Below are 14,080 nucleotides of genomic sequence, written 5' to 3'. Positions count from 1 at the left end.
CTAAAAGTCCCATGATGTTCTGTTAACCAAAGGTTACCTGTCCTTGTGTCATACCTTTATTGTTATGGTGTTCTTATTAGATGGCTGTGGGTGGTCAGAGAAGTGCTCAGGTGAGTGTGATCTTTATCTGCTCCAGGTGGAGGTATTAGCAGCTGATGGGAGGGGTATATAGGACTGATCTCACCACTCCTATCCTTGTGCTGTTTGTTCTGCAGTCAGAATGGGGCTGTGGGTGAGGTGGAGTTGGCTGCTGTTGGTGTCTTTGGTTTGTGGTTCAGGATTTGGCAGTGCCAGGGAGCATGTCTTGGTTAGACACCAGCGCCAGTCAGACACTTGGTGGAGGAATTACCACCCCTCTGTACATGAGTGGGGCACTCCTAGAAGGTCTTCTCTGGGGGCTGCTCAGCCTGTGTCGGGATGGGGCCCCTTTGTTAGGGGGGGAGCTGCTCAGTCCAGACAGCTGCAGCCACCCCAGGACTCTCCTATCAGTGTGCAGTGTGGAGAGGACAAGATGGTGGTGACTGTGGAGAGAGACCTCTATGGAAATGGGAAGCTAGTGAAAGCCTCAGATCTAACCCTAGGGCCCCTGTCCTGCAAGCCTGGCCCCCAGAGCACAGGTACCAGTGTGGTGTTTGAAAATGGTCTTCAAGAATGTGGGAACAGCCTACAGGTATGTTGAAGTGTGTGTGTGACATGTTCCACATTTGCCTTAAGAAGATATCCCTGATACCACACTGGGGGTGGCCATTTTGTGGGTTGAGCCAATGCACAATTCCCCAGTAGTGAGTGGAGGCATGAGGCACTGGTTTCTAACAACTTCATAGGCTGTATTCTCATGAGTCTTGGATCCTTCCCAAAATATCTGCCTTCAATGGTAGAAAGAAATGCACTCTAAATATTTCCTTTACTCTAGGTGGCTTTTAATTACAGTCCCGGTAATTAATTTTACTCTATATCTGATTAAATACCACAGATGTGGGCCTTTCTATAAGGGTGTAGAAAGTTCCCCCCCCCCCCCCAAATTCATGCTGTCCAGTGATTAAATACTTACTCTATATGGTAGCTGCTCCTAATGTCTGTAAACACAGTTGTGCTTTAACTTGTATCCAGATTTTGTAGTTTTCAAAATGCTGCTTGTGCCATTCAATGTGCACAGCAAAAATGACCTCCCAGGTGCAAATATAAAATGTTCCTCAAGTGTCTGCAGGTGCTGTTGTGATAAATGCAAGTCAAACCCCAGTAGGTATAAAGCTTGAGGAATAAGTCATCTTATCAATGTTCTCAGAGGGGACGCTTAGTCCAGAAATGTTATCAGTGTTTAACAAGTGAACGGTCCTGTACTGGCTGAGTGGTGCTCATTATCACTGGGCAGTATAGGATATAATATTGGCTGTTCCCAAGGATGTGCTGCAAGCCTCACTTCGCTGTTCCTGCCTTGTAGTTTCTACTACCTACGCCTACTACTGGCCAGTGTTATGTACCACTAGGAAAGAATCCAGGCTTGGTAACATGAGACATTTGTCAGTGTATTGGTCCCCTCCATTGTATAGTGGATTATATGGGGGTTTTTTAAAAAAAAAAAAACAATGCCACTTAAAACCTTAAAGACAGTAGTAAATTGCATTGCAAACACAAATGACCGTCTTCATCAATCTTGGTTTGTCTCCCAGATACAATACTTGCAGTGACTTTATTTAATCCTAAACCCTATGACTGTAGGAGAGGCTGGCAAGGGGCAGATGCTCAATTGCCCACAGGTCCATTATCCTTAGAGGGAAGGCACCCTGATATAGGCAGTCCTCTAAGGTATACTATGTACATTTTATGTACATGACATGTGACAGAATGGTGGATGTCACTGGCAAGTCTTTTCCCAAAAAGAGTCCCAGGCACTTGGCTTGGAGGGTGGCATAGGTGGTCCATCCTGTCACACCAGCAAATGGAGCTCTGATCTTTAGATGTAAAATTTCCCAATAGTCATTTTCATACAACTATTGTCCCATTGCCCTGACCCTCTCCTAGGTATATGTGAATAACCCATTCAATTGGCCATTAAATTCACTCACCATATAATCTATCCTACCAGCCAACTTTCCCTCATCTGTAACCAAACCTCTTATTCCCCCACATTCCTGCATCTGAACTTTGGTTCTAGTAGTTTGTCACAACAATAGATATCTAAATACATTCTTTAAAGCTTTTGTCCCTATAAATGGATGACACCAAAATAACTGTTGGTGTTGCAAGTATTTGTAGACTGGATGATGAAGAAACATCTCTACTATAATCTACAGATGACTCCAGATTGGCTGATCTACATGACCAACCTGAAATACAGTCCAACATCTCCCAGTGGTGTCCCCATCACCAGGACCAATCCTGCTGTGGTTCCCATCCAGTGTTTCTACCCCCGGTAAGTTTACACTAATTCAAGGGCATACTCATCTGGTACCTGGCCATCCATACCAAACCTTGTATTTTAAAATAAGTTGTATTGCTTTACTGCATGACTGGTTCCCAGTGACAAACTGACTTACTGCAAGAAACACTGGAACAAGGGAACCTTGGCTGAGACCATCCCTTGGGTTGTCTGGGGCACTAACATGTAGATCTCATGCATTCTAGTAATCTTTTGTCTGAGGGTTTATTTTCTGTATTTCAAACTCCTGTTATGAGCAGGATAAGTGGGACCAAGTATGTAGGTTTTGTGGCCTTGAAATTCATCAGGTCACAAAGGTGTTAGTTATTAGAGCTCTAAACAAACTTCTCCTATATCTCTGAATCTAGGGAATTACCATGCCTACAAGAGTGATACAAGTATAGTGGGCTATCTCTTTAATGGGGCAATAGTGGCCTGTGATGTGACAATTGAGGAGCTAAGAACCACTCGGCCCATCTGGTCTGCCTACTCAACCTATGGAAACCTCAAACCCTACTTGATTCTTAGTTATTTATAAGGATATCCTTATGTATATCCCAAGCATGTTTATATTGCTCTAAACTATTGGCCTCTACCACATCTGATGGGAGGCTGTTCCACTTATCCACTACCCTTTCTGTGAAGTAGTTTTTCCTCAAATTTCCTCTGACCCTACTTCCCTCCAGTGCCAGTACATGTCCTCCAGATCTAATACTTCTCTTCCTTTGAAGAATGTGTTTCCCTCCTGTACAATGTTAAAACCCTTGCTATATTTGTATCATGCCCCCCCCCCTTCTCTGCTACAAACTATACATATTATGATCTTAGTATTTCTGGGTAAGTTTTGCACTGTAGGCTATATGACATTTTAGTTGTCGTCTTTGTGCAGTCTCTAATGATGGAATATCTTATCTATTGACCAGTGACACTAGGTTTCTGGCATAAAAATGACTTTATGCCTCCAATAACTGTACACAACATCCTCCGATACCAAAACAGGATCCCTTGCTGTGGTCTCTGGTCATCTCTAACAAACTTCCTGTACCCTGTTTGTTAGGAGAGCAGACACCTTCCTCCTGACATCTATGCTGGCAATACTCAGGTGGCTGTAACTAAAGTGCAGAACTACCAATCATGAGATGAGGGCTTGCTCTCTCACCACCATCCACCTCCCTGAACACTTACAGCTAGAAAGAACAGTAAGGCAGCACTATGCTTCCCCCCCCCCCCCCCCCCCCCAGACATGCCATGAAAGGTCCATAACTTGGTCTCTTGCCATGGCATATATAGTTTCCATTGGCCTACAGTGATGGCCAACAAATCCTGTAGAATAAAATGCAGTCTTAGGATGCAGTACTTATACTGTGACTTCTAAAATCAGATTATAGAATTGACCTTCATACACAATGTCGGTCTCCAAGAAAGACTTTCTATAACTGACTTGCAGATCTGATATAGTATTGGTGTTTTCTTTTTTTCTTACTTGGCTTAGTCTTAGCATGGTGGTAATTCTGTTAACTTGGTAACTATCAAAGAGAAAGGAAAGAGAAAATGGTACTGACGGAGCACTCTTTTAAACAGATAATTGAATTGTGATACAAATCTGTAATATAAAATCAATAATTTTTATTGGTATGTATTAAAATAGTCAAAGCGAAATATTAAAAAGTGATATAATGTGTTGTAAACCAAGTGTTTGACTGTTAAGAGGTAGATATACTACCACGCTGGTTTGCTGTCTTAGGGGAATTTATTAAGGCTGATAGGGAACATTATTGTACTCTAATTTCTTTTTAGATGGCTATATGTTAGATAGGGACCTATTATTGTGTCCCATTTCCTAAATAGGAATGGTCATACTTTATATATAGTAAACCATAAAATATTCCAATAGTCTATCCTTATATATGCAGATAAGTCACTGCTAATGAGTCTATTGGACTCCTATGGTAATCTATTAGTACATTAGTAATGTTATGTTGGATAACATTCTCCCTCTGTAGGTTAATGTTGTCTTGTTCATATAATTGTTCTTCTTAGTTATTAAGTAACTTAATATCAATTAGCAGTTCAGTAATCCTCAATATTATCAAGGGTTGCTGATAAAAGACAAGGTCTTATGTGGTCTAGGCAACAGGTTTTGTATTATTGTGTTGACCTGTGCAGTCTTATTTATGACCTTGCTTATTGCTAATGAATAAGTCCTAAATTAGATCCATATAACTGGCAGTGTAATCGCTGCTGGATAGATTTCTATAATGGCAGCCCTAGAGCTGCTACTTTATAGGATAGAACGTGGAATAGCACATCCTCTGATATATTTGAAAGTTTCTCGTCAGCCTATTACTCCATATTGTAAACCCCTGACATGCAGCTCAGCGTTACACCGACGCGCGTTTCGCTTATGAGCTTTTACTAGGCAAGACATTGCCTAGTAAAAGCTCATAAGCGAAACGCGCGTCGGCGTAACGCTGAGCTGCATGTCAGGGGTTTACAATATGGAGTAATAGGCTGACGAGAAACTTTCAAATATATCAGAGGATGTGCTATTCCACGTTCTATCCTATAAAGTAGCAGCTCTAGGGCTGCCATTATAGAAATCTATCCAGCAGCGATTACACTGCCAGTTATATGGATCTAATTTAGGACTTATTCATTAGCAATAAGCAAGGTCATAAATAAGACTGCACAGGTCAACACAATAATACAAAACCTGTTGCCTAGACCACATAAGACCTTGTCTTTTATCAGCAACCCTTGATAATATTGAGGATTACTGAACTGCTAATTGATATTAAGTTACTTAATAACTAAGAAGAACAATTATATGAACAAGACAACATTAACCTACAGAGGGAGAATGTTATCCAACATAACATTACTAATGTACTAATAGATTACCATAGGAGTCCAATAGACTCATTAGCAGTGACTTATCTGCATATATAAGGATAGACTATTGGAATATTTTATGGTTTACTATATATAAAGTATGACCATTCCTATTTAGGAAATGGGACACAATAATAGGTCCCTATCTAACAACATACAGCCATCTAAAAAGAAATTAGAGTACAATAATGTTCCCTATCAGCCTTAATAAATTCCCCTAAGACAGCAAACCAGCGTGGTAGTATATCTACCTCTTAACAGTCAAACACTTGGTTTACAACACATTATATCACTTTTTAATATTTCGCTTTGACTATTTTAATACATACCAATAAAAATTATTGATTTTATATTACAGATTTGTATCACAATTCAATTATCTGTTTAAAAGAGTGCTCCGTCAGTACCATTTTCTCTTTCCTTTCTCTTTGATAGTTACCATATTGACACATGAGTACAGGAGCACCTCCCCTTATAGATTAAACTATATATAAGAAAAGAAATCAATTTAAAATACATATAAGAAAAGAAATCAATTTAAAATAAAGGGGTTTAGAAACTTGGTGCGGAGTAAAATTGAATTAATTCTGTTAACTTGCCTGTAACCAATGTTGATGGGCTTAATTATTTTATATAGACACGGTAATGTGAGCAGTAACGCCATCAAGCCAACATGGATTCCATTCAGTACCACAGTGTCCTCAGAAGAGAGGTTGTCCTTCTCCTTGCAACTAATGACTGGTAAGTGGAGTTGGGGGTAGATGGTGTGTCTATTTATCCTAATCTTCTGTTTATTTTACAGATGACTGGAGTGCTCCCAGATCTTCATCTGTCTTCCAGCTAGGAGACATGTTCTCTATAGAGGCCTCTGTGGACACTCAGAATCATGTCCCTATGATTCTCTTTATTGATCGTTGTGTGGCCACTGTGTCTCCTGACGTGAGCTCCAACCCTCGATATGAGATTATTACTTCCAATGGGTATGTCATGCAGGGTTATATTCAGGTTCACTTAATAGTTTTAGCCAAAGATTTAACCAAATTGTTCTACAGGTGCCTGATGGATGGTAAGCAAGAAGACTCCTCTTCTGCCTTCAGATCCCCAAGACCCCAGCCAGACAAGCTCCAGTTTATGGTTGATGCTTTCCGCTTCATTGGGACAGATGTTTCTGTGGTGAGAAATGATTTTAATCCAGCTTATAGTTGTATACCAGAGACTGTGCCACTTCCATTGTAGTGGCTTCATATATCTAGACCTAATGCATCTTCCTCTTGTCATACTACAAATCTCGTAGGTTTACCTCACTTGTTATCTAAAAGCTGCTGCTGTCAATCAGGCCCCTGATGCCATGAACAAGGCCTGTTCTTACAGGAAAACTTCTAGCAGGTGAGGCTGTCCTCCAATATCTTCTCTTTAGAGCAGTAAAGGAATGTCCTTGTCTTGAGGAGGAAATTGTTGTGCCCCAGGTATTGCTGAATGTAATTGTACAGAAACCTTGGTATACAGCAGATTACCATTGGTTTGCTTCAAGATTAAAGTATGTTGAGGGAAACTTGTTAAGGTTAATGTCTCTGGAGGCAGTATTTGTGAGTATAATGAATACACAGCCTAGCATAACACAAGTGCTTATGCCTCAGGTGGTTTTGGTTGAATGTTGAGCTGTATTCTAACTTATTTTGCTGGCTGGACAGATATTTATCTTCTGTATATAGGAACTGGTTTATTTTAAAACACTATGCTCTCACTATAATCCGACTTCTCTATCCCCATAGCTGGTTTGCTGTGGAGGGCTCGAATGCCATCTGCCAATGCTGTGACACTGGGAACTGTGCGGCTGGTCAGAGCAGGAGACTGGTGTCTGGTGGGAGACCAAGAGGACTTGGGAAGAGAGAAATTGCAGCTGGTGAGTTCTGAACCTTAGCTTGCCATAAAATCAAAACCACTGCCTACCCTGACTTGTTTTAAGTAGGTTCTCACTAGAAGATTCTACATCCCTCTGACACCCTCGACACTGGGGAGTGGTCAGGAGTAGGTATGTTATGCCCCATGTTGGTTAACATAATGTCTATAAAGAATGAGATTAAATGTATAGCTATTAAATTGAAGTGATTATGACTTCACTTTACATATAACAATGAAGCTTAATTGGGGCAGTGTACATAAGGTGAAGGGCTTCACAGAGGGAGGGTACAGTGGGTTCCCTCCAGGTATGCCAAATGACCTCTCTGCACAGGTCATGATGTTGCAGTCAGCTGCCCCTATAGCACAAGACCAAGGGCACCACAGGTGAAAGCTTGGCACAGCCTGCCACTAAATTGGACACTGCCAGTGTGGTTCAAGCAGCTTGAATTGAGGTACTAGATTTGGGAATGAATCTCTAAACTGTTCTTGAAGGTCAGTTCTTTAGTATCTTATTAGAAACATGGCAGTTCTTGTAAGCCCATCCTCTACCCCAGACTGTCTAAAGCTGACCACACATCAATCAATCCTACTGGTTGACAGAAGTGCTGTGGCTGGATCACCTCCAGCATGGCTGGCCTCTGGAAAGTGATGGCACATGTAAGGCTAGTAATGTCCTGCTGATATTTACCACCTTTACTGAAACTAAATGCCACATTAAGTCTGATTTCAGTCCAGTTGCTAACTTTAGCTGGAAGTCAACAGTAGGTGGTAGATCAACGTGTGCTCACTGCACAGTAACTGCCTTATAATTGGAAATTTCTTTAGATGTTCCCTACATTTAACATGATAAACCTTCACATAGATTCAAAAATACATGGCTGTACCCTAAAATTTCTGACTAGTAGCTTTTCAAGAAGCAATGTGTGGCCAGGTTCCTGCAGCATTGCAGGACACTTTAGGTCTAGAGTAAGAGGCTGGGTGGTCATGTAACTTGGCAGGGTTTTAGCACACTTTGGGGAGTTGAAATGTCTGTACTTCAGAAAGTGGGAATACTAAAAGGATTTCTTGGTGTGCCTAAACAGCTAAAAGCCTTGCTTAAGAGACTTTTTCCAGGGTCTGAACCTGGGTAAAGGTGTTTAATGCATGCTCCAGGATCCTGTGGCCTCAACATTGTACAACTGTTTATTTACTACACTAATTGTGCTCTGTCCCAATCCTCCATAATGTCAACTACAGACATGGCTGAACAAGGGAGTATCTTAAACTCTATTCCTTCCTGTAGGCCCAGCTACAGAAGAACATGGATTGGCAACATTGGGTCCTCTACTGGTGGTTGGAGCAGAACCTGTCCAGGCTTCCAGAACAACAGCGGAGTCTGAACACTTAGAACTGTGGGTGTTGGTGACCATTGTCTCGGTCAGTCTGGTTGTTGTAGTTGGCTGTTTTATTCTGACTATAAAACATGTCCTGAAGAGACGGGCAAATGTTCTGGTTGTAGAGGAATAAAAGTCTTTATAAAAATCTGTTTTTGGGTAATTTATGGTATTTGACTGGTTCAAACCAGCTACACATGGTTATACTGCTGTAGTCCAGGGCTATCTTAATCACTGTAGCAGTTGATGGGCCTGACACAATGACTTTAGAGTGATCAACATATTACAAATGTAGTTGGCTGATCACCTGAGGTTTTTCTCACCACACTAACTGGCCCCTGGATATTCAGTGTGATCCAGCTCTATATATGTATACAATCTAACTTGGCCACCTACATGTGTAGACACTAATCCTGGCCTTGGATCCCACAGGAAGGATCAGCCAACATATACATAGTCTGGCAAGCATGCAATGGGTCTAAGACCTTAGTTAAATATCTAATCCCTGATCTTGCTATGGTAATGAAAGTGCCATCTAATGTTGGCTTATGAGCTTCCAGCAAATTAAAAGGCATGATGCAGAAATACATACTATAATAACTGACTTACCTGTAGACTAGCACTGTCAGAATATAAAGAGCCTACAGATGTTGGACAGGGATGCTTCACTATTGATGCAGGTCTTGTGGGATAATCTGATGGAAGTATGTAGCTACTAGAAAGTAACTCAATGATGTCACTGGTTAACAATGAATGGACAGCCTTATAATCTCACCCTGCGGAATGACTGGCGGGTACACAAAGCTGACCCACAACTATAAGACAAGTCGGGGACACTGCTTCTTGAGCTTGAGATATACATGGATCAGACACCAGCTACCCACTGCAGATCTTCAATTCAAGAACCTAACTTTCAGATGCCAAGGGGTCTGGGTATTTGGGGATAAATTATTTGTTATAGGTGGCCAAATCTCAAGTACCAGACTTTGACTGTCTAGCTTAAAGTGGGTGACTTGGGAGATGGTCCAGTATTCTCTTCAGCAGGGAGAGTGGCCGTGGCTGACATATCTAGTTGTACTTACATTTTTAGTCTCATTGTAGATTTACTCTTTATCACTCACTGTTAGGCTTGTGAGGTCAGTACAGACTCCAAATGACACTGAATCCAGGAGGCAATTGTTTTCTGTTCATGTAGCACCACCATAATATGCAGCACTGTACAGTAAATATGTAATAACTGTTCCTGCCCCATTAATCTAGAGTCCTGTGGGAGGAAACTGATTCAATGGGTCAGTTAGATGCAGCAAAGGGCACAAGACAACATCTCTGAGGAATATTTAGATCTCATTTGGGCTACTGGAAAATGCAGTCAGGTGGTGACCATAATCCACATGCACTAGTTGTGCTCCAAGAGCCATTGATTTGTTCTTTGTATTAAAAGGTCAGACATTAATAAATTATTCCATAAATAATGGAGGTTCACATTTATATTCTAAATTGGTACAATATCTAAGACTGTCATGTTAGTGTATTGTAAGGGATCTGGAGAAGGAGACAACTAGGAAAGGATAAGCCATTGGCACACTTGTGAGAGTCTTTATAAATCTGTGCTTAAGGCTAGTAAATATACCTTTAAGAGAATAGCTAACCAATCATACTTTGGAGGCTTGCATCCAGGGGCTTGATTGAGAACTTAAAGGGGCCCTGGAAAAATTCTAAAAGTGACTTAGTGTAGGTGGAACCAAAACTACAGTTGCAGCTGATGTGAAACTAGACACGGTTAACAAACCATTATCCCTAGCCACATCTGTGGTATTCGAGGCCAATGCAACATGCAATGGTAGGCATTTTTGGGACCTCTATACAATACAAAGAGCATCCAAGTGACCTCCATACAATACATCATACATGTACAACTTGTAAAATCATTGATTAAGATGTCTGTATATTTATGCACACACTGATTAGGGTCTTGGTCATTAAGATGTCTATCGTCAGGGGGCCAAAGCTTGGTACATATACATACAGGGGGTGTCTGGAAGACCTCACAGTCCACTAAAATACTTATTTGAGTCTTGGGCCATGCAGGTGCTGTAGTGCTTGTTGGCCTCCTCTTGACTTCTAGTTGCAGAGTGGTGATGGTGAAATCATGGCTGAAGGACCAGGTTTAATGTAGCAGCCTGCTGGAGGATTTTCCTTCTTGGCTGCCAGACAAGAGGAGGAAGAGGTTCTTCCATGGGGGAGGGGATGTTCGTTTGGGGTGGGTAAAAGTGGCAGTATCTGCCATGGTTTGTAGCTGGTGTGGGGAGGGTTGGGACTGGAGCGAGGTTTCCGTGCAGTGCTCCTCTGGAGATCTTCAACAGATCCTTGCAGGAGTTTCTCTCCTAGCTGTATCTCAACTCTCATCCTGCCTCTCTGTCTATCACAGCTGTTTCACGCTATGCCCTCAACCACTCTTACCTCCGTCTGTCTCAGTTGCCTGTCTCCCTCTTTGCCTGTGTCTCGTGCAGCAGTGGTATAGCTGACCAAGCAGCCAGACTTCCTCGGACGTACAACCAATAAATGAAAGAAGCAAGCTCAGCAACTGATTACAGGACCTACAGATATGCCAAACAGGGTCTGCTGCAGCTCACTATGTGCACACACGCTTTCACTGCTTTGCGGCCTCATGAAACCATCGGTCTGCTGCGAAAAGTCTTGGTAAGGTGTATGGTCAATTTGCCTCTGCTCACTAGTCCAAGAATTGCAGTCACCTTAGTTTTCTTGCCCTTTTGTCCTGTCCAGTTGGCCCAATAATCAACCCTTTACCAGCATGGTAAAAGTGAAGCCCAAGGTCTCCATTCTCCAGCAGGCTCACCAAATGACAGGTTTTCCGTGAATGCCAACCTAGCTGGCTGCAGCCTGGAACAATGGGTCCCCACTTATGATAAATAAGGGACCAAGTATGGATAGAAGCTAGGAAAACACCCAATTTAACCCCTTTCTTTACTCTCCCCCAAAATCTGTTTGCCAGATGACCAGGACTTCCTGTCTGAGGATGGGACATTGTCCAGCCTTTGTGGGACCCTCCCACTAATTACCCACCTGGCAACATTTAAGAATAAACCATTACATTGTCATAATACAATACAAGTATAAAAATAGAAAATGCAACATATGGGGTACGTTGAGCACACATATTCATATATGTCATCTTTACAAGTCTGTGTTAGAGAAGGTAGCCAGTGAGTATAACCTTGTACAATTAGCCAGAAGCGCTGCTCTCACCACAATCCACAATCCACAACCAGCACCAGGCTATGACAGGCAGTGCTGGGTTTCAGCTTCTTCAGCAAGGGGCAAAGCACTGGGTCTCCTCCCAGCACCCTTGGCAGTGGGTGATGTGGTAATAAATCTAATTCATCAGAATTTTTGTGTGTGACACTACTGGCCCCAGCAGCCATAAATGGCTTTGCTGGTGCTTGTAGAACTACAAGTGCCAGCATGCCCTAGGACCAGTAGTGCCAAATAAAACACTGTTAAAAAACACACCATGAAAAAAAACTTAAGACTACAAAATCCTCAAGCCTTCAAAGCTTTTAATCTACGAGGACCCCCCTCACACACAAAACGATACTTACTGAAAAGGAAGGTGGATTAGGGCAATAGATTTAACGTGGAAACCCCTCTAAGAAAACATCAAGACTGGTATTGTTGGAGCATATTTGAAGCCCGTTGAAACTTCAGATACGTTCCTAAGACACTTATATAATGCAGCTCCATTCAACTGCACAGAGTACTATAAACAAAGTGCTATGATCCCTTTTCACAATAAAATTCCCAGTAAATTATACATTTTCTACACTTCTAGATGTGGCAACATGAAAACATCATATTTCACCCCCCGCCTGCTCCAATTCCTTCCTGGGAGAGGCGTGGCCGGGGGCACACAGGCGGCCGCATCTCATGAAAAGGGATGCGGCCGCGTGACCTGTCATGTGATGCGGCCGCCTGTGCGCTGACGTGGCCGCGGGGGAAAGAATTGTATTTTGCAGCCGGGGGCGGCCGGTCGGCCTACCCCCCGGCCCTAATAGCGGCCTGACCGAGCGGCCCGGGGGGGGCGATGGCCCCCTGCCCCCCGGGCCAGCCCGCCACTGGCGCCAGTGTGGATGGGGCTGGAGAGGACAACCTATAGATGGGAAGACAGGTCAGCACTTACACCAGACAAGTGCAATACACAAGCTGCTTAGTTCCTATTAGTTCCATGATGTAACACTGGTAATAAATGGTAAATGTAATACATCCACGTAACCTGTGTCTTACATATGTGCAGCGCCCGATTAAGGGTTCCAGGTGCCCTAGGCTATTACCGCCGCAGCACCCCCCCAATATAAGTGTATAGGAATACTCCTGAATATGTATATTCAGGAGAATTCGCCAGCATCCAAAATTAGACAGATTGTGCATCCTCTCTTCCCTGTTCTTGCAGCTTTGTTGTCTTCTAGCTGCTTCTGGAAAGTTGAGGTCCTGTTTTGAAAATATGCAGCAATTGTATTATAATGCTAAATGTTAACAAAGCCTGAATGATTAGGCTCCAAAACACAACAGTCCATTATGGATATATAAAACTACCCCATAGCACAGGCATATGTAGGCAATAAAATATATGAAAATTGTTGTCAAAGAGCTATAATCAAATATAAACCTCTATCAGCCCCATCTGACTAAAATTTTGCATTCTAATGACCCTAGAACCACAGAGACCATCCTCATAACCGTCACACAATACAAAGATTATGCCCCCCCAAAGCTGTTCTATTCTTTTAAATAGTCCCCTCAACCATTTCATCAGCCCCGTTCAGCCTCTTCAACGGACCCCATTAGCATTGTCAACTGCCCCCTTTAGCCTCTTCACCTGCCCCTTTAGAATTATCTGCCCCCATTAGCATTGTTACCTGCCCCCATTAGCCTCTTTAGCCATTAGCATTGCTATCTGCCCCTATTATCATTGTTACTTGTCCCATTAGCTTCTTCACCTGCCCCTTTAGAATTATCTGCCCCAATTAGCATTGTTACCTGCCCCCATTAGCCTCTTCTCCTGCCCCAATTAGCATTGTTATCTGCCCCCATTAGCATTGTTGCCTGCTCCCCATTAGCCTCTTCTCCTGCCCCCTTTAGCCTCTTTAGCCATTAGCATTGCTATCTGCCCCTATTATCATTGTTACTTGCCCCATTTGCTTCTTCACCTGCCCCTTTAGAATTATCTGTCCCCATTAACATTGTGAGCTGCCCCCATTAGCCTCTTTTCCTGCCCCCATTAGCATTGTTATCTGCCCCATTAGCCTCTTCACCTGCCCCTTTAGCATTATCTGCCCCCATTAGCCTCTTTACTTGCTCCTTTAGCTTTGTTACCAGCCCCTCCGCCCCCCAGACATTAGGACTTACCTGTTGTTCCTGGGCAGCAGTCTTCTCTCCAGCGCTATACATGACAGGCAGTCTGGCAGCGCAGCCGCGG

General features: G+C 42.7%; 1 protein-coding gene across 1 annotated transcript; it reads left to right on the top strand.

Moving 5' to 3' along the window:
- The first annotated feature begins 212 nt into the window (after window positions 1-212).
- On the top strand, window positions 213-8,728 carry LOC142140505 (zona pellucida sperm-binding protein 3-like). Its single transcript, XM_075198223.1, has 8 exons — window positions 213-670; window positions 2,295-2,413; window positions 5,949-6,052; window positions 6,114-6,291; window positions 6,364-6,484; window positions 6,606-6,697; window positions 7,084-7,214; window positions 8,496-8,728. Exons 1-8 carry the CDS (start codon window positions 221-223, stop codon window positions 8,717-8,719), a joined length of 1,419 nt encoding a protein of 472 aa, XP_075054324.1. The 5' UTR covers window positions 213-220; the 3' UTR covers window positions 8,720-8,728.
- Window positions 8,729-14,080: the final 5,352 nt, after the last annotated feature.

The sequence above is a fragment of the Mixophyes fleayi genome, chromosome 2 (assembly GCF_038048845.1).
Source record: "Mixophyes fleayi isolate aMixFle1 chromosome 2, aMixFle1.hap1, whole genome shotgun sequence".
Taxonomy (NCBI): Eukaryota; Metazoa; Chordata; class Amphibia; order Anura; family Limnodynastidae; genus Mixophyes; species Mixophyes fleayi.
Note: the sequence above shows the minus strand (reverse complement) of the source record. Positions and strands in the feature narration are given on the sequence as shown.

Excerpts from the sequence above, each read along its gene's own strand:
- LOC142140505 (XM_075198223.1), top strand. The coding sequence starts at position 221 with ATGGGGCTGTGGGTGAGGTGGAGTTGGCTGCTGTTGGTGTCTTTGGTT. Across the intron at positions 6,485-6,605 it reads TTGGGACAGATGTTTCTGTG|GTTTACCTCACTTGTTATCT; the intron begins GTGAGAAATGAT and ends CAAATCTCGTAG. Across the intron at positions 6,698-7,083 it reads TACAGGAAAACTTCTAGCAG|CTGGTTTGCTGTGGAGGGCT; the intron begins GTGAGGCTGTCC and ends CTATCCCCATAG.